This window comes from Nomascus leucogenys, chromosome 10, assembly GCF_006542625.1.
Source record: "Nomascus leucogenys isolate Asia chromosome 10, Asia_NLE_v1, whole genome shotgun sequence".
Lineage (NCBI taxonomy): Eukaryota > Metazoa > Chordata > Mammalia > Primates > Hylobatidae > Nomascus > Nomascus leucogenys.
Window position 1 is genome coordinate 54,539,550 of NC_044390.1, and position 20,202 is coordinate 54,559,751.

General features: G+C 51.4%; 1 protein-coding gene across 1 annotated transcript in view; it reads left to right on the plus strand.

The window, feature by feature from the left end:
* The first annotated feature begins 2,523 nt into the window (after nt 1–2,523).
* MED26 (mediator complex subunit 26) overlaps nt 2,524–20,202 on the plus strand; it is a 54,240-nt gene continuing 36,561 nt past the window's right edge. The window contains exon 1 of the mRNA XM_003275793.4: nt 2,524–2,858. Coding sequence (XP_003275841.2) covers nt 2,787–2,858 — 72 coding nt within the window. The 5' untranslated portion in view covers nt 2,524–2,786. The remainder of the gene's footprint in view (nt 2,859–20,202) is intronic.

The following is a 20,202-nucleotide window of genomic DNA, read 5'->3' on the forward strand; positions in this document are numbered from 1 at the left end:
TCCTGATGTATATAGTATTATATTTTATGAAGTATTTCATTCATTCCAGAAATAGCTCTTGAGACCCATGGTGTACCAGATCTGTAGAAACTGAAATGCATTCATATGTCTGGGGGTTGTGTAATGCCACCGTGTATTTGATGAAACTTTCATTGACTTACTCCACAAATATTATTTTTTCTATCTACTGGGGATACCAAAAAGAGCCAGTGCCCTTGAGGAACTAAGTCATGTCAGTGTTTCTTAGTTTTTTAAAAATTGGTAAGTTGAGTACTTTCCAGATGTTTATTTTTCAAGACAGTCTTGCTCTGTCACCCAGGTTGGAGTACCGTGGCATGATCTCAGCTTACTGCAGCCTCTGCCTTCTGGGTTCAAACAGTTCTCGTGCCTCAGCCTTTTGAGTAGCTGGGATTACAGGTGTGCGCCACCATGCCCGGCTAATTTTTGTTTTTTCAGTAGAGAAGGGGTTTCACCATTTTGGCCACGCAGGTCTCAAACTCCTGACCGCAAGTGATCTGCCCACCTTGGCTTCCCAAAGTGCTGGGATTACAGGCATGAGCTACCAGGCATGAGCCACCGTGGCTGGCCCCATTTTGTTTGTTTGAGACAGAGTCTGTTGCCCAGGCCAGAGTGCAATGGTGCGAACTTGGCTCACTGCAACCTGCACCTCCCGGGTTCAAGCAATTCTCTTGCCTCAGCCCCCTCTAGTAGCCAGGATTACAGGTGTGTGCCACCATGCCAGGCTAATTTTTGTATTTTTAGTAGAGATGGGGTTTCACCATGTTGGCCAGGCTAGTCTCGAACTCCTGAGCTCAAGTGATCACCCGCCTCTGCCTGCTGAAGTGCTGGGATTAGAGGCTTGAGCCACCACGCCCAGCCCAAATGTTTCTTAAAATAATCTGACCCATGCAAAATAAATTGCCTCCTATGTAATCCTTTATTTAAAAAAAAAAAACTGTACATCCGAGTTAGAAATTAAGAGAGGCAAGATCAGAATATGCCTGAAGAAGGCTTATGTTTATTTTGCTTATCAGAAATGAGATAAAGAATTATCTCCGAATGGGCCGGTTTCCAACTTGGACCATGTACACCATGTACACAATGCACCACATTCTGGGAGGGGCGAGGTTGGGAGCAGTAAATGACAAATGTTTTGCCCGTGTTTCTTTTCTCCTCCAAGTGTGATGTAAAACTTGTCACGTGCAGAAGCACGCAACCATAGCCACGTGCAGAAGCAGCCGTTTTTGCAAATGAAAATATTTCCCAGAAGCACAACAAATACAAGACTAACAGGTGTCGGGCAGCTCCAAGGCACACATGTGGTTCTCATCAGCCGTCTTCCTCCTGTTTTAAATCTAGGTCTTCCTGTAACAGTGGGAAAAAAAAATTTCTCCCGAGGCTGCCGAGCTTGCCTTTCCACCCCGTCTCACAAGAGCATTTCCAACAGAGCTCCCAGAGAGAGGGGAGCAATTACCAAGGCAATAAACAGGCTGGAGGGAGGAGGGGCGCCCTTAAACTTGACATCTGCGGTTCTGGGCTTAACCCCGAAGTCTAGGTGACCTTGGGCCTCTGTTTCCTCCTTTGTGACGTGTTTGGTTAAGAGGATGAGCATCTCCGTTTTACAGAATCTCCAGGCAGAGGCGGGTGGAAGGGTCTTTCAATCACGGGGTTCTCTGCCGGCAGAGGGGGCGGGGAGACTGTGCCCCCACAAGGGACGGCGGCAATGGCTGCAGATTGGGGGAGGGGGCGCTTCGGAGGCCAGAGATGCCGCTCAACTTCCGACAGATTGGGAGACCCGCCCGACGACAGAGCGATCCCGCCCAAATGCCAGTGGTGCCGAGGTGGAGAAGCCGCGGCGTAGACGCAGATTTGCAACCTCCGGCTTTCCGGCGTTCCCAGCTACGGCGAGCGGCTTCTGCCAGAGGTGCTTTGCCGCCTAACGTTTTCGCGATCGGGGTCGCGCGTGGCGGTGCAGACCCCCGCCCCGCCACCACACCCATTCCCACACCCTCTGAGGGGCGGGGGCGGCCGCGGCGACACCCCCGGACTCCGATGACCCTTCTGCGCGCAGAATCACAACGTGGACGTCTGGTTCCCTCGCCCTCAAAAAACTCGGCAGCTGGTCAGCCTGCGACTCCCGTCCCCCAGTCACGCGCCGGGAAGGCTCTCCCAGAGGAAGGATTTTCCCGCCGCCCTCCCCGCTCTGAAGTAGCAGCCGCGAGCGTCCGGGTTCAAGGACTCTTTGCGCGCGCGCTTCCGTCAGAAAGCCCCGCCCCGTGACCCGGGCGGGGTCCGTTGCCCCGCCCAACCTCCTCCCAACGGCTGCCTAGGCCGGGCGGCGGGGCGGGGCGTCACGGGTGGGCGAGTGCGCCTGCGCGCGCGTGCGCGGAGGCGCGGGGCGTGGCGCACGGGCAGCCACGCCCAGGCCTGGCGTCTCCGCCCGCCCCATCTCCCAACCTCCTCAGCGTGGCGCCGACGCTGCGTGCGGCGCGGACTACCCAGAGTACTCCGCGCGGGGGCAGCTCAGTGGAGTTTGGTTCTCGAGGCGGCGGCAGCGAGCGGTGGCGGCTCCAGCGGCTCCTCCTCCTCCTTCGGTGGCGGCGGCGGCCCGGGACCGAGACTCGGCCCCGGCTCCCCTCTCCGCCACCCCGCGCGCCTCCAACCCCCCGGCGCCGCGGGGAACATGCGGCTCCGGCTCCCGGAGGCCGGCGAGTGAGTGACCCCCGTCCCCCGCCTCAGCCCGCCCGCCCGCTGGCCCGGCCGCAACCCCCCGCCTCGCCCAGGCAATGACAGCGGCTCCGGCGTCTCCGCAGCAGATCAGGGACCGGCTGCTGCAGGCCATCGACCCCCAGAGCAACGTAAGTACCCGCCGCGCGAGCTGGGACGGAGGCCGCATGGGCCCGGGACCCTCCCCCTCTCCTGCACCCCTCGCCCACCGGGCTTCGGGGGACCCGTCTGGCGCCCACCTCCCCTTGAGGGCCGCTGCCATCCCTGCCTCTCACTTCTCGGGCCCGGGCCGGGGGCAGGTCGGGCAGCCCGGCAGCGCTCGGTACGTGAGGCCGAGGCTTCCGTGCGGCCTGGGCGGAGGAAGCAGACGGGGGGCTGAGGCTAGAGTTTTTCCTCCCTTTCTGCTCCAGCTCTACGACTCTCACTGCTCTGGACGAAGCTTCCCTGCCTCGCCCTCCCTCCGGGACCCGAGACCCCCGGAAAGCCCTCCCGGAGCGGGGAGGGGAGGGAGAAGGGCTGTGAAGCAACTGGTGTCCGGGGTATGACTCGGGGAACCTGTGTCTCCCATGTTTTGGCCTTCTGAGTGATCAGGGAAGTCCTTTTTCCCCCTCCTCTCGGCTGGAAGCACCTTCCTGGCTTCGGAGAGAACCCCCAGTCTGTTTTGCTCCTGGCCGGGTACCCAGGGTACGTGGAGAGTCTGTCTCCCTTCTGTGACTGGACACGCCTTTGCCAAAACCCTCTTGGGGTCGCTGCCGACGACAGATGATCTCGGGGAGGGTGGGATCCTTCCTGTTGCCTTTCTGGGCCTCAGTACCCGTTGCGTCTCTGACCAAGCCAGAGCTCCATTTTTTAGGTAGTGAATTAAAGAGGACTTTTTTCTTCCGTTTACCCAAGAGTTCTGTTTCAGTAGGCTCTTTCCCTCACCTGGGGGTCTCAGCCTGGTGGTTTTTGACCCAGACTGTCAGGGTTAACTCCAGGGTGTCGTTTCCTCGGGTGCCCCTTTGCTGAGGCTGTTTGCGGAGGGACCGCCCCCTCCCCTTCCGTGTGTGTGTGTGTGTGTGTGTGTGTGTGTGTGTGTGTGTGTGTGTGTGTTGTTGCGGGGGTGGGGGGTGGGTAGGAAGACTGATCTATTCTCATATTTTCTCCAAGAGTTTCTTGGCAATAGGGGTCATTCTTCCCGCGGCAGGAGCAGGGTGGTAGGAAAATGCAGTAGCATCCAGGTATGAGGGGAGGCCCTGCCTTCCAGGAAGTGGCCATTGAGATCACTTTTTAATATGCTGTGAATGGAAGAAAAGTGTCATCTTTGGCTTGGTCAGGTAACTCAGGTTTCTCTCACCGTAGGGGTTTTTGCTTTCATTTTTACATGAGCTTGGCTGATTACTCTTAGCAATATGCTTCACTCTGATGATGTTTTGGGAATAATTCACATTGACTTATACAATTTTTGGTTAAGACTGAAGGGTTATGAGTTTTTTCGAAGGCTCTGGTTGCTGTGATACAAGTACTTCTCTTATCCCTGGTATTCAGGTCCCATTAACATTGACTTGATGGTAATTGTCTTTAACAAATGTTATATTGTACATTTTTGTTACGACTTTGGGGGTGGAGTGGGCACAAGCTATATAAAACCTTCTAGAATGTCCTTTTTGCAGTAACTGGTGCCACTGCAATTTTAAGACTGAAATATTAGAGGATAAAACTAGTGACATGAAAAAAAATAGCCTTGGTGACTTGTGCATCTTTTATGGAGCCAGAAGGTAATTTTTTTAATTTCACGCACTCGCTTTCCTTCTGGAGAGTCTGAGAGGTTGCTGAGATATTAGCACTGATCCTTAATGCCACCTCAGAGAGCTTTGGGATCAGGTGGCACTTTGACAGGCGATCACAGTGTTGTAGATTAGGTCACTCCAGTGACCTCACGGTTTCCAGTATTGTGTAAGGCTCTAATCTAAAGGGTTCCTTGAGGCAGAAAAAAGGAGGATGGAACAAATCTTAGTTTTGTGTGTCTTAGCACATGCGGAAATGCTATATAGGTCCCTGGTTATGTTACCTGGCATGGAATTTGCATTTCATACCGCTTATTTTCGGGGACTTTGGTGATGATCTTGGGCAGAGTCCTACTAACATGGGGTGGATGGATTTGGGAAGTTATCATCTTGACTATGAGCAATGAGGAAAGTGCCTCCTTTGTGATTGACCCTCTGAGCGCTGTTAGGGGCCATTTGACAGGACCGTTCGCTTTGAGCAAACACCATGCAGAAACACAGAGCCACGGTGGACAGGGTTGCTGGCGGAGGTGGTGATGAGAGTCGGGCATGTCAATGAGTCTGCAGTTTCTCTCAGATCAATGTGGGCTCAGGTGAGAGCAGGTGGCTCCAGCACAGGTGCTGCCGGCGTGCCGCTCTCTCCTCTCTGCCCTGTCCAATGATGAACTCCACTACTGGATATTTAGTTGACACATATTTAAGATGCTCATGAAAAAAAAAAAAAAACGGGGACAGTGTTGAAGAGCCAACACTAAAATTAAACCTCTTCTGAGAGAAGCAGCAGAGAATTGTGTCATGTAATGCTTACCTTTATGGGCATGCAATTATGGTTAACAAACTTAGCTATTGCTTGCAAAATCAGTGTCAGGAACTGACCTAATATCCACAAGTATCTGGAAAGTTAGGGAAGTGACGAAGTCGTGTTTACCAACCATCTCCTTGACAAAGGAATTCTTAGGAGGAAAGTTGTTTCTGTGCTCTCACTTTTAGCCCCTGGAGTATGCATTTGAATTCCTATAGCAGCAGGCTCAGAGTTAATAATTTCTGCCAATTCAGTAATAAAGTAAATCCTCTACTCTCCTTTTGAAAAGGCTACTAACAGTTTTTCAGAGCAGTCGGAGCTTTTCTTTTCGTCATGCACCCTTTCAGCCCAGGGTGTTGAAAATCTCTCCGAAGCGCAGTGTGTGCGTGATTGTTACAGCTTACTCTCGCTGCATTGTGGGTAAAGTGAAGGACTGTGTCTTACTCTCGCACAGCAGTCGTAGTGAGCAGTCTCCTCAGCAGGTGATTCGGTTCCCATCTGCCTGGGACACTCGTTTTGTGGAGGTATGAGCTTTATCTTCCTGTGCAGCACGCAAGCTTCTTGGGGATGTTTCATGTCTTGTCTTCTCCCTCTAGAGTAGAAGCATTAGGCACACTTTCTACCTGCTGCTTAAACTGACTGAACCCTAGCATCTGTCTTGGACCTGTGCCTGAGGAGCTACATTCGAGCCCCATTTTACCAAGAAGCCTTTGTGACCGCTTTATGCCCAAAAGTTCAGTTGTGGAATATTCTAATGCAGAACTTTGGAGAGTGAAAGAATCACAGGTGGCTTGAGACGCTACTCAGTAGAACTGTGAGGAACACAGATGTTAAGTGATGATTAACAAACTTAGCTTTTAGAGGAAGGGTCCAACGGATAGTAGACGGTGTACTGCATCCTCATGGCAAGTAAAATAACAGCACAGGGCAGGGCTTGCTAGCTGCAGGTGAATGCCCTGTGTTCAGACCAGGGAGAGGCCTGAGAAGGTCCTGCAGCAAAGAGGGACTTGAACTAGCCCTGGCTGCGTGTGTCAGTGTCTCCAGCTGCCAGGCTCTGAGCGGGAAACGTCCTTGGGAGCTGCTTTCTTTCTCATAGCTCTTCAGGCAACAGAGACCAAGGGAGAGGTGACCGAGGCACTCTGCAGAGAGACACAGCAAGAAAGATCATTTTCCCACCTAAGAATTGGAAGGTTGGATGTTGCTTACCTTGGCTTGCCTGCAGATTTCTCGTCCACAAGGTGGGATTGGGAACTGGTGTGTGCACCCCATAAAGCTCCTTCCAGATCTAAGTTCAGATCCTTGAAGGGACAGCAGAGGCTAATGTCAATTGTTCTAGAAGGGTTTTTTTTTTTTTTTTTTAATGTATCTTTGCAAGGTACATTGTGTGAAGTTTCTCAACTAACAAAATTCTAAACCAAGGTTCATGCTTTGTTAGTTTGTGTGGCACCCTGTCAGAGAGTTCTGCTTCTTCCCAAAAGCCTTGTGAGTGGGGGAGCCAGTCTCCCCTTTTGCAGGTGCAGAAGCCAGCAGCATCAGGTAATAGGTGCTGCTCAGTGGGTGTCTCCAGGGGTAAGCAGAGGACAAAATGCTTTTATTTCCTACTGACTTAATGGGAGGTGGTGGAACCAAAGTTAGGGACTTACGCAGAGTCATTAAGTGACAGTCCTTAGAGTCCTTCCAACTCTGAACGCCACCACGCTGCCTTGAAAGTTGGAGAGATGGCTCCAGAAGAGGCACGAGGGGGCAGTATTTTTGAGCTGGTAAGAAAACTTGTGAGGATCCTGTAATGTCCCCTACAAGTGTATGTGAGATTACAGCTTGGGGCTGGATTTACCTATGTTAGATCTAACAGGGTGGTGATATGAGATAGCCTGTCCCATGAACATCTTAAGGTCTCTGTCACAGACAGAAACCTGGGCCAGACCACGGTGTGGCAACTAGCAACCGATGTGGAACTTTTCATGAATCTGTGTGACCAGTTTGCTCTCTACTTCAACATTACAGCACTTTTGTTATTAACTTAAAATGCCATTTATTCTGCAGAAAAGCAGAATGGTGTAAATTGCAAAATGAAGGACTCTTGATTCTGAACCTATCCAAAATAGTAGAGGATCCTAAACCCAAACATGTAAATGCCACCTGATCCACAATTGCCCAGATCCAGGGACTCTCCTGTCTTTACTCTGTATATTGTGGCCAGGACACAGGAGAGGAGCAGCGTGGTGTTCTCTGACTTCGGGAAATAGAAAGGTAGCAAGTGTCACCTGTGACACAGGTGTATGTCCTTGTCTTTGACTCATTCTGTCCCTCAGGAGAAAGTGGACTTTACAGTCTGTCCTCACTGAGGTTTCTGGGTGGTCCTCAGAATATGTTGTCCTGGTTGGAGGTCCCAGAGCCCTGGAGGACTGTCCAAGACCAGCGTGTGGTCAGGGGCTTTGTTCTGGATACAGATGTAAAAAGGCACCATGGTCACGTCAGCCCCTGGGCAGCTGTGTAAGATAGGGCATGTACCTTAAGGGCGCCAAGCTCTCTTAGGTGAAGGAGGACACCTGGCTTGCCTTTTCTTGATTTTGGGGTCTGCGAGCATCTTCTCAAATGGAGCTCCAGTTTAACCAGACTGACTCCAGGTGACTCCAGTCCAGTGGCAGGGGTCCCCTGGCCACTCCCCCACTATCATCTCTTTCTGGAAACTGGGTGCTTTGTCACTGCACATTGTGCCATTCCTTTGTATTCCTAGTGGTAGACTGTTCCGCGTCTGCCTGGTCCCTTTGGGGACCAGGAGCTGGTTGTCAGAATGGGTGGCCGAGTTTGTGGCCCAGTGAGTACAGGAGAAGCAGCACATTTCATTCCAGTGTGGTCTCGCTAGCACCCATGCTTGGAGCACCTTCCAAAACAGCTGCTTTTCACTCTCAGAGCAGGGTGTGGATTTGCCACAGGGATTCCCTGAACCGGGGAGCATTTCCTGAGTAAGAAAGACATACCGATAATTCTGCATGCTGTATTTAAAGGTCTTCTCTGAATACATTCCATGCCTTGGGAGGCACTGCAGTTACATTTCAGTCACTAGCTGATTAGCAAGTGCTCGTGTGCTGGGTGTGGAGGGTACAGACCTGAAGATGCCCAGCCCCTGTGCCCAAGGGCCCTGGTGCCTCACAGGGAGGAGGGCAGATAGAGCATGGTCATGAACGAGCTGGGCTGGGGTGCTGTGGCACGTGGGCTCGGCAGTCAGGATGGCCTGATGGTGCCGCAGGTCTCAAGTCCAAATGGAACAGTTCTCCCCGTGCCTTATTTGAAAACAGTTGAGAATTCTTAAGAATATGAGATGGCTTGGGCCGGGCGCGGTGGCTCACGCTTGTAATCCCAGCACTTTGGGAGGCCGAGGCGGGCGGATCACGAGGTCAGGAGATCGAGACCACAGTGAAACCCCGTCTCTACTAAAAATACAAAAAAATTAGCCGGGCGTGGTGGCGGGCGCCTGTAGTCCCAGCTACTCGGAGAGGCTGAGGCAGGAGAATGGCGTGAACCCGGGAGGCGGAGCTTGCAGTGAGCCGAGATCAGGCCACTGCACTCCAGCCTGGGTGACAGAACAAGACTCCGTCTCAAAAAAAAAAAAAAAAAAAAAAAGAATATGAGATGGCTTTCTTAAGTATATTCTGTCATCCAGGTTTTCAGAATAAGTTCTGTAGTCAGGCAGGCAGGCTCTTCTTCCGTTGTCTCTGGCATGAGGGGAACAGAGCTGGAAGGAATAGTCGACAAATTATTGCACAGTTTTCCCTCTCTGCCATGGGATGGGGCACAGGCAGATGTCGAGCTGTGTCTGTGGGTATCGTCAGGGTGTCTGGGCTTGAGAAAATGGGAAGGGCCTTGGGGTAGCATTACATAGCACTGGTTTTCAGTATTTGTGGTGGTGTTGTACCCTCTGGATTAGATTTGCTCTGTGTGGCTTTTGGAGGCAAGCCTAGGGTGGGGAAGGTGAGAGTTCTGTGATGTGCTTAGGGAAGTGGTGGATTATTGTCAGAGCTGGCTTAACACAGGCTGGGGGCACTGTGAGGTGGCTATGTGGACATACCCAGGCCCTTGGATTCTGTGTATAGGCCTTTGGATTCTGTGACCATCCAGGTACCGGGAGGTTCTGTGATTCTCTATGGAGCCTATTCAAAAGGAGAGGGGTCATGTCAGGTGAAGTACCAGCAGCCCTCTGGGAACTCACATCCCAAGGATTGCCAGGCAATTGGGGTTAAAGGCCTTTGGATGTTACTGGGGCTGCAGCAAAGTTTCCTGGGTTCATCCACTGCAGGAAAATGAATCTTGGAAGGCCTCAGGGGGCTCATCAGGTTTCCCCTGCATGCAGAATTAGGCTCGGTCTCCTGTGTGCCAGCAGCAGTCTCTGTTGGGCAGCAGAGGCTGCAAGATGAACAGCCGCTGTTTACTGAGCACTTACACAGTGCCAGACGCTACTGTGTGGAGCGTCTTGTTGCTTCTTTGAATTACTTCTAGGGTAGGTACTTCATCTTCTTTTTAGGGGCTAGGAGAGATTCACCGATTTGTCTGGTATTGCAGACAAGGGAACCAGAAGCCTTGGGTCTGAATCCATCACTGGGTGGTTCTGATGTCAGAGGGCTTAACTATGACAGTCTTCCGCTTCCCACATCAGTGGTGCCCGGCATGGAAGCTGAACTCCATTGCGTCTTCTAAGGTGTACCCTTGCAAACATGAAGTGTTTTCACATGTTACATTTTGAATTCCATTCCTCTTCCCAGTTCCTATAACTTTTCCCCCTTTAAATTCCTCTAGCCTAGTGTCTCCAAACCTTTTTGAGTATAAGGGTTCATTTTTATCATCAGAAACCTTCTGGAAGCTTCACATAACAACAGGTGTGCTTTGAGTAACTGTTTTAAAGAAAATTCGAGGACAGGACCTACTCCTAATCCAGTCATGCTTCGAAATGAAGTTCTGTCTTGTCATCAAAACAGCATCAGTGTAACTCTGAGAGCAGGCCTTACCTGTATGTGTGTGACACCTGGAATTTGACCTTTGTGCTGCCTCCAGCTGAGAGCCTCCTGTCATCCCTACTGCCTCTCTTTTCTGAAACCTTACCTGGCTTAATCCAAGACCGTCTCCCTCAGGAACCATTCATCATTTTAACACCATATATTCCTGCTGATAACAGGTCTTGTTGGTTACATTTTCCATGTGGTTGTGAAGTGCCCAAGTAGGAGAGCAGGATTTGCTCCCTTAGTATCTAGAACTGCCACAGCATGTGGGTGCCCAAATGCTTGGTGCTCTCACTGTAAACGGCCAGTTTTGGGAATGGCTGTCAGCATTACTGAGCAGGTCCTAGGTGCCAGCAGTTTTCAGCACTTCACCTGCATTCAAAACACATTTAATCTTCATAGCAGGTGTAGATTAAACAGGAGGCAGGTGCTAGGGAGGAAACTGAGGCTCAGCGGATATAGCTGGAAGGAGGCTAGGTGGGTTGAGGCTGGGGTTGGAACACACCCACCTGCTGCCTCCCGTGTCGTGTGAGAGGCCAGTGGGCACGTGTTGCGCAGGCACTCCCCTTTCTTGCCTGGGTCCAGCTGTTTGTGCTGGATTCATCTGTGCACTGCTCTTATGCCAGACTGGGAGGACAGTGGTCCCTGAAATGCTCTGTGCTTTCTCTGGAACTGGCTGAGGAAGGGGTGTGAGGTGTGTTTTCCTCTTTCTTTCTTATCTGGTATTTTTCACCCTAATAGAGAAGGCGGCAGTTGATCTTAGATTTCTCCCTATCCATGGTCCCTAGACACTGTTCAAATGTCACTTCATCTGTGAAGCCTGGGTCCCCAGCGATCCTTCGGCCTTTTTTGGTCATGTGACGAAACATATGGCATTCCTGGACACACATCCCCCCAGATTTTCATTTGCTATGGTGAGAAAGTGGGGTGCTGCTTTGTCCAGGCCACACCTTGCGGTGGGTCAGCCTCGTGGCTGCTGTGGAGACTCGGGTATTTGTGTGCTGGGTGCACAGCATGGTTTTGTAGGGCGTTGGCTGTGGCTGGCCTTGACTCTGTTGGGGGTTCTGTGGTGCAGGCGTCAGCAGTGGGTGAGTTACTGGGAGGACTCAGGTGCGTGTGACCCGTGGCCCACACCGATAGCCCAGTGGACTGGCAGCACTCCCAGGCCCTGGCGGCCCCACTGCCTGCTTGTGCCTTCAGCACGGTAGTGCACTCTTCTGTTTCCCACCCACACTCCTGGTCACATTGGCTCTCTGGGCAGCCCCCTGCACGCACTGGGTTTAAGTTCTTATCCTCTTGATGACTTGTTTTGATGTCCCCCCTTCTAGTCATCAGGTTCCTGGCCCAGCTTGAGTTAGGCATGGAGAGGTGGCCACATCCTCTTTCCCCACAGGGTGAGTGGTAGTTACCATGGTAGCTAACGGCCCCGCAGGCCAGCCCTCCAGAACCCTTTATAGATGCTGCCCAACTCCATTTGCCTCCCAGGTGCATCTTGCATGCTGCCTAGGCAAGCATTCAGCAAGCTGGCTTTTCAGCGCTGTCAGTGGGAGACCCATGATACTGATGTGAAGGGATATAAAATAAGAACAGTTTTATCCTTTTGGGTGGTCATTGGTTCACATTGTTTCCTTCTGTATTAATTGGTTGCCTGCACAGCACCTGTCTTTACTTCCTATACTAATTCTGTGGCCCGTCCAGCCCTAGAGGGAGGTTAGCACTGTGCTGGTGGCAGGAGCTTAGACACAAAGGGGCTGATGGTCACCCAGGCCCAAAGGCAAGTCTGCGGTCAGGTGAGGACCTGGTTTTTCTGTCTCCCTCTTTTGCAGTGTTGCCTTTACACAGTAGGGTGTCTTCCTCTCCGTCCCAGCAGTTTCAAGATTTTCCCTCACCGAACTCCCGACTCTTTGCCGGAAGCCCCACCAAACATTTCCTTATGCCTTCTCTGAGCTTTGACTGAATTAGCAGTTTGATTGAATTAGTTGATTGGTTTATCCCTGAATCTGGTGTGGGTTCCACCCAAACAGTCCCACAATAGAGGGGATGTTCCCAGGAGACATCAAGGTCCTGTTAATGGGAGAAGAGCAGTGGATCCAGTGTCCGTGGATGTGCACTGATGTCATCACCTCTCCTGATGTGACCGTCAAATAGTTGGGCCTTGGCTCCAGAAGGCAAATGAGAGTTTTTGGGGAAAAAAAATGGGAAATGTAAGGTCCAGAGTAGCAACAGGGTGGTTTGGCTGGTGTGAGGTCACCACGTGGAGTTGTAAGTACCTGCCTGTTCTGGTTAAACCGCAGACTCTGCATTTGCCTGTAGTCACCCTTGGGGACCTCGCTGTCATGCTGTCCTAGTGCAGGTGCTGGCCAGCTGCAGCTTCAGATCCTGTCCTGGGCTGGAGAGAGTCTTGAATGGTGCTGTTTTTTCCTCCCTGTCCTGACAGTCTCTCCTGGTGCTTCAGTCACTGCCTGGAATGGAGCCCATGCTGCGGGAGGTGTCACGGTCCAGGTGGCCTGAACCCAGCCAGGCCTCCTGTGGTCATGAGGAGACTGTGCTGTGACCCAGGCAGGAGCTGTGGCCCCTCCTGTAGCTTCTCTGAATTTGTGGACCCTGGGCAGAGGCTGGGAGATCTGTTGGGTCTGATTGTCCTGCCTGTTTCCTCTCTTCTGTTCCTCCCCCCTGGGTAACCGGAAACTCATACCTGTGTTTCCTGGCCTGGCTTCTTCCCCTTCGGTTAATAGAGAGGGGTAGAGTCAAGTGATCTTTCTTTTGCAGCCTCCATTTCCCCAACCTCACCTTGTGTTTCTGGGGGGGCTCTCAGTAAGCACCTGATGTTGGTGTCTGCTCCCCCTTTTGCCTGGCAGTGACGGAAATGGGCTACATGTTAAGTCTCAGCTCGTCTGTGAGTGAAAGGTTTGTGAATGGGTATTCCACCTTCCCTTCTGCTTTAAGGGAGCTTCTCAAGCATTTCATTTCTCACCTTGATGGTTGTTGGGCAAGCAAGTGCCTGAACTTGTGGGCCCCTGAATGAGGAGCCTGTCTTCTCCCAGGAGAGCTTCAGCACTGCCCTCCTGTGAGCTCCTCCTGCATTTGCTCCCCAGCTTTTTCCCTCCACTAAACACTGAGCTGAGCTTAAATATGTGCTGTTTGGGATTGAAATTAGGGTGGAGAGAAAGGAGGGGGAGGCCGGGCGCGGTGGCTCACGCTTGTAATCCCAGCACTTTGGGAGGCCGAGGCGGGCGGATCACGAGGTCAGGAGATCGAGACCACACTGAAACCCCGTCTCTACTAAAAATACAAAAAATTAGCCGGGCGTGGTGGTGGGCGCCTGTAGTCCCAGCTACTCGGAGAGGCTGAGGCAGGAGAATGGCGTGAACCCGGGAGGCGCAGCTTGCAGTGAGCCGAGATTGCGCCACTGCACTCCAGCCTAGGCGACACAGCGAGACTCCGTCTCAAAAAAAAAAAAATAAAATAAAGGAGGGGGAATCTTTTCTGTTTCTGGTCCTCGGCACTATGTCTGTGTGTGTATATGTGTCTGTCTCTGTGTGTGTGTCTGTGCATCCGCCTGTCTTGTGGATGGGCTGCTTCATGTGTTGGGAAACAAACTCAGCAGCTCCTGAGTTTGACCTGTTGTGGACAGGAGTTACTTTCTAGTTTGCAGTTCCGGAAACTTCAGGAGACACACTCTGGCTTGGCTTGGGGTGCCATGGGAGGGCCTTGTAAGAAAGTGGCAGCGCCCACAGGAAGTCAGGGAGGTGTTTCCAGAAGGAGCAGGGTCTTTTGTGCAGACAGAAACAGCATGTGCCCCCAGGCTGCTGCAGCCTTGTGTACCTGAAGGAAAATGGTGAAAACCCTGGCCTGGAGTGGGGAGGGAGCACATTAGGTGTTCTGGTGTAGTTGGCAGGTGGTATTTGTGCTGGACGGTATGCGGAAGACTTGTGCATTGCCTCTCTGGACACGCTGTCAGCCCAATGAGGAGTTTGGGGTGTGACCGAGTGGGCATCTCCTCATCACCCTGGTGATGATTCTTCTGTGTTGAGAGCACTGCGAACACGGTTTCCTATCTGGTCGGGTGGTGGGCTCCCTCAAGTTGGGAAGTAGGAAGTGGCATCATCTGTTTAGGAAGATGAGCTGTCCTTGGGCACAAGGATGCCTGTTGTGTTGGTCACACCAGGTTGTCTTCTCCTTAGGGCACTGTTCTCTGTGCTCACCATGGGCACTTGGAATGAATGACAAGGCCTAACAGTGGGGGATGTCTGCCTCCCTGGTTCCCTTGCCCCTTGCTGCATTGGTCTCTTTTTTCTCTACACAACCCTTTCCAGTGGTGCCTGCTCCCCCTAAGCGTTTTGGCTTTGTGTAGCACTGCTCACGGTCTTCGATCCTTAAGACTTTCCCCAGGTAGTCTCAGAGCCACGGCTTCCTTGGCACCTGGACACTTGCTCTCTCCTGTGCCTGGGTGTCTAGACAGCCCACTCCAAAGTGGATACACCTTCTTCACCTCTGCCCTTGTCATGCTGTGCCGTGTCTGTTGGTGGTGCCATGATCTACTGCTCTGTAGACCACCTTAGGGCCATCCTGGAGTCCTTCTTCCTGCAAGCTGGACCTCTAGGGGGTCTAGTGCAGCAGTGTCCTAGTCAGTCTCCTGCCTCTGTGTGTCTGAAAACAGATTGGGATGTTTGACTTCTCTGGTGGTGTCGTGTTGCTGGCTGGATGGAGTCTCAGCTCTTTAGGTGGCATATAGTGGAGAAGACAGTCTTTCTCCTGGCTGGAGGACTTAAGCAGAAAGGAGTTGGAACCATTGACTCTGCCATTCACCTTGCAACCTTCGACAAGGTTAGATTTGCAGCCTTTGTTTTTCCAGAAAGATGTAAAAAATGCTGCATAGGAAGGCTTTTAAGAATGGAACATGGCCCTGTGCCTGAGGCATCCTGGGTGCTCACATGCATGCTACCTAATAATACACAGGCTTGGTGGTAGAGAGCCCATCTAGCTCCCATTGCCTTCCTCTGGGTCTCTGCATCCTCGTTTTCCTGAGAGCTGCCCCTTCCTCTCTCCATCCATGCCCATTGGATGGTTAGTAACATAGGTAGGACTGGCCAGTCATGGGGTTGCATCTTCCTGGGCAGTGATTGGTTCAGAGACAGACCTGTGACCCAATCAGAGCCTGTGAAAGTTGTAGCACTTTGCTGGAGTAGATTGGGGAGACTTGAATGGAAGAGGTTGTGAGCTGTTTTCTGCTGGAGTTTGCTGCCTGGAGGCAGCCTGTCCAGGATTAAGACCTGGTCAGAGGAGTGGAGAGGACTAAGACCTTGTGGCTTGGCTGGTCTGAGGTGAAGCCTGTCCTAAACTTTTTTTTTTTCCCCCAGAGATCAAGTCTTGCTCTGTCTCCCAGGCTTGAGTGCAATGGCGCAATCGCAGTTCACTGCAACCTCCACCTCCTGGTTTCAAGCAGTTCTCCTGCCTCAGCCTCCCAAGTTGCTGGGATTACAGGCGCCTGCCACCACGCCCAGCTAATTTTGTATTTTTAGTAGAAACGGGGTTTTGTCATGTTGGCCAGGCTGGTCTCGAACTCCTGACCTCAGGTGGTCCACCCACCTTGGCCTCCCAAAGTGCTGGGATGAATGACAGGCGTGAGTCCCCACACCCGGCTGCCCCATGCTTTCAAGCTAAGTGAGCCTATGGTTCCCTTTCTTGATTAAACCCATTTGAGCTGACTTTTCCCTCACTTGCAACTGAGAGAGTCAGTAAAGAATCATCTGAGCACATTGTGCCCCAGGCTCTGGGTCAGGTAGCCCTTCTTATTCCTCTCCTGCTCCAGCCATGCTCAGCTGCTCATCAGTCAGCTCCTCAAGTTTTTGTGCACCCCACCTGATGACCTTCCCTCTCTCCCTCCTTGACTCTCTGGTCTCAGGGTCCAGAGCCTCCATAAGCAGCCCTGTCTTCTGACTATTCCAGGCATCCTGGTCTGATCTTTCCCGCAATGCCTCCTGTAACCGGTCTGACATGCCTGTCATTTCCCCCACCCCCATTCCCCTTGAAGGCAAAGACTGGTTGGTTGTTTTCTTGCTGGTATTTAGTGAGCCATTCATTCTGTTAGGGCCAGTGACCAGTTTACAATGGATGTGGGTCCATTTCTGACTTCAGATTACAGAAGTAGCATTGCCTAACCTGGGAGGACCCAGTTGGGCTTGGGGGTAAGAATTCAGGCTTAGTGGGGCTTAGTCATTTAGCTGATGAGTATTGGGGTTGAGGTGGCTGCGGCTGGACTTGGCCAGACCCCCGGAGGAAGACCCTTGCCTGTGATGGTTACTTGGCTCTCTCCAAACTTCAGCCCTTTGGATTCCTCCCACGGTTCGAAGGGTCTGTTGGAGCCATACTGGCATGGTCTGCACCCAGGCGCTGAGCCTGTTCTGTGTGTATCGCTTAGCTCCGCTAGGTCTGGGGATTCCAGAAGCCGTCGACAGGACCCAGTGGCCTGGTGAACCCCTCAGGCCCACATGAGCCTGCACATGCCTCCTTCCTCCAGGCCTGGGCAAACACTCACCACCCACTCCCCCACCTTTTTATTTTATTTTATTTTGAAATGGGATCTTACTCTGTCACCCAGGCTGGAGTGCAGTGGCACAATCGGCTCACTGCAACCTCCACGTCCCCGGCTCAAGTGATCCTCCTACCTCAGCCTTCTGAGTAGCTGAGACTACAGGCACGTGCTACCACACCCAGCTAATTTTTTGTAATTTTTGTAGAGATAGGGTTTCACCATGTTGCCCAGGCTGGTCACAAATTCCTGAGCTCAAGCGATCTGCCAGCTTCGGCCTCCCAGAGTGCTGGAATTACAGGTGTGAGACCCTGCGCCGGGCCAGACACTACCCTTAGCACAGCTTCTGGACCTTAGCTGGAAGGCTTCGGGTCCTTCTCAGCTGCCTCTACTTCGGTGACCTTGGAGCAGATCACTTAATGTCTCCAAGCCTCAGTCTTTTTACTTGTGACATGGAGCTGGCGTTGCCATCACCTGGTGATACTGTCCTGTGGGGCTTGAGGTATGTTGAGAGCCTGGCACAATGCCTAGCCTCCATTTAGTCACCCTGATCAGGAAGATCTGTCTTCCTGTGACAGATGAGTTTGGGATGTTGTCTTCCTGGGGCCATGCGGTTGGAAGGGGGGAAGTGAGGATTTTAACTCCATCATTGATTCTGTCACCAAGCCCAGGGCATGGATCTCATTGAATCTAGTTACCAGTCCCACTTCACAAACCAAGGGCTTGACATCCTTTGGTGTAAATCTTTATAAGGGAGTATAAGGACTTTATCCTGGGGCCATAACAGAAATGGTTGCAAGGACAACAGCATCAACTCTTACTGTGTGCTCACTCTGTGCTAAGGATTATCCAATTTTATAGATGGGCTAATTCAGGAAACTGAAGCATAGTGAGGTTAGGCCGCTGGCACTGCACAGCTGTGAGCCCGACTCCTTCTGCCCTCAGAGCCTTTGCTTTCATCCAGAGATAACACTGCTGCCCACTGTAGAGGGAAGGGGTATGCACATGAAGCCAGTGCCACCTAGACAGTGCCCGTCAAGCGCCTTGCGTAGAGAGCTGGGGACTCTGCTGTCTTTTTCCACCTCGGAAGTGGGGGAGTTTGTGCCTGAGCTGTCGTGGAGTACAGAGGATCCCGTGTCCCTTCCCCAGCCAGACATGGCCTCCGACATCTCTAGAGCCTTTGAGCCATGTCAGCTCCAGTTCATGAGGTCTTTTCTTGTGGAGAAGGGAGCCTTTTCATTTCTTATGGGTAGGTTGATGAATAGGTTTAACAATCAAGTAGAAATCCTCTAAGCCTCCTCTCCCCTCCTCCCAAAGAAAGATGGAAAGAAAGAAAAGTATTTAATATGTAAGAGTTTGGGAATTAGACCTGGATTTGAATCTCTACAGCTCTGTCTCCAAGTTGTATGTCCTTGGACAAATCACATCAAATATTTATCAGTGCTATTAATACTCTCTATAAAGTGAAGACGTCCCTATCCTACTAAAGGTAAACAGTGCCTGAAAGGAAATTTACTACCTAGTAGGTACTAAACATGTATAAGCCCCTTCTCGACTTTTCAGGAGCTAGGGGGTATTACTCCCCTAGATGAGTTTGTAGATACTGAACTTTGATTTTCACAAATGCTGTTCTTTTTCAAGGGTAGTCTTTCCTTTAGTGTCAGCAACGAGCAGTTACAAGACAACGCTGCATAATTTACACATTTCTAAATGCTCCCTTGGGGGAAAACAGGAAGAAATTGGTTGTAGAACAAAATCCCAGATGTCAGGGTCCAGAGCCTCTTCCTTGGAAGAGGTGCTTAGGCTGAAATTCACAAGCAGGTTTAAAAGCTGCCTATACTTTTCCAAATCTCTCTGTGCTGCAGTTGCAGGTGGGGATGATCAAAATACAACTTTGTGCACGTGAAACTGCCTTTCAGAAGCAATAGCCGATATTCTTCCTGTGTAGAGACGTACTTTAGAATCAACAATTGTGGCTAGGCACACGATGGCTCCAGCCTGTAATCCCAGCACTTTGGGAGACCGAGGTGGGAGGATCGTGTGAGGCAAGGAGTTTGAGACCAACCTTGGCAACATAGTGAGACCTTGTCTGTACTAGAAATCACAAACATTAGGTGGGGGTGGTGGCATGTGCCTGTAGTCCCAGCTACTCGGGAGGCTGAGGTGGGAGGATCGTTTGAGCTGTGTAGGCTGAGGCTAGGGTGAGCCAAGATCACGCCACTGCACTCCAGCTCGGGCGACAGAGCGAGACCCTGTCTCAAGAAAAAAACCAAACAATCAAAAAGTAATCATAATCGTAAGATCTCCAAGATTTTACTGGACAGAAAAATGTTGATGTAATTGATACCTGGAACATATACCTTGCACGAAAACATGTGGGCAGAATGGCCTTGGCGGGTAATCAAGACTGGACGTTAAGCCAGCCCGTTGCTGTTTTATCTCTCCCGGCGTATCTCCTACCCCACCCCCAACAACCTGCATCACCCTGCTGGCAGGAGCTCAGAGCCACTGTCACCCTCCTGGAAACTATTTATGTAGCAAGAGGCATAGACATGCTCATGTCCTATGACCCAGTAATTTTACTCTTGGAAGTTTATTTACAGGCTGAGCTTGGTGGCTCACGCCTGTAATCCCAACACTTTGGGAGGCCAAGGTGGGAGGATCACTTGAGGCAAGGAGTTCAAGACCAGACTGACCAACATAGCAAGACTTTGTCTGCATTTAATTCTTTTTTTTTTTTTTTTAAATGAAGTTTATTTTTAAACGGCATGGGAGAAGCTTCAGAATCGTGGTGCGTCCACAGAGTCAAATAGCCTATAGCCAACAGCATGATTCTGAAGGCTCTATAGAAAAATGGGCAGGCCTTACCGTGAGGGGGAAAGGAATGGTTTTGTGACTCAGGCATCTGGATAGGCTGGATGCCTGAAGAACTAGAACTTGGGGTAAAATGGAAGCACTTGTGTTGGTTGGGGCAGGGGGAATGGGTTGGTTTGTTTTCCCCTATGCTCCATTGTCTTTTCAATTAAACTGTAAAAAAATGAAAATAAAAGTAGACTGCTTTAGCCTGAAGTGCACTTGAGCACTATTGAGAGCAATCGGCTGTGGAGTGGATTGCGGGCCTCTATGTACAGCAATCAGTGGAGAGGATTATTTCCCCTCTCGTGTTTCCGAAAGGTTCAGAACACTAGTGTGCAATACGACACTCCAGTCAAGGCCACCAGTCATGTTCTTTATGTTCCCAGAGGTCCATCCCACCAGGAATGACTGGACAACACCTGGTTTTCTCCACACAGTGAAGCCACACCCCATGGCTCTGCTAAACACCCTGGAGTGGTCCATGCCTCTGCCCTTCCTCTCACCTTAGTCACGTACTCCACCTGT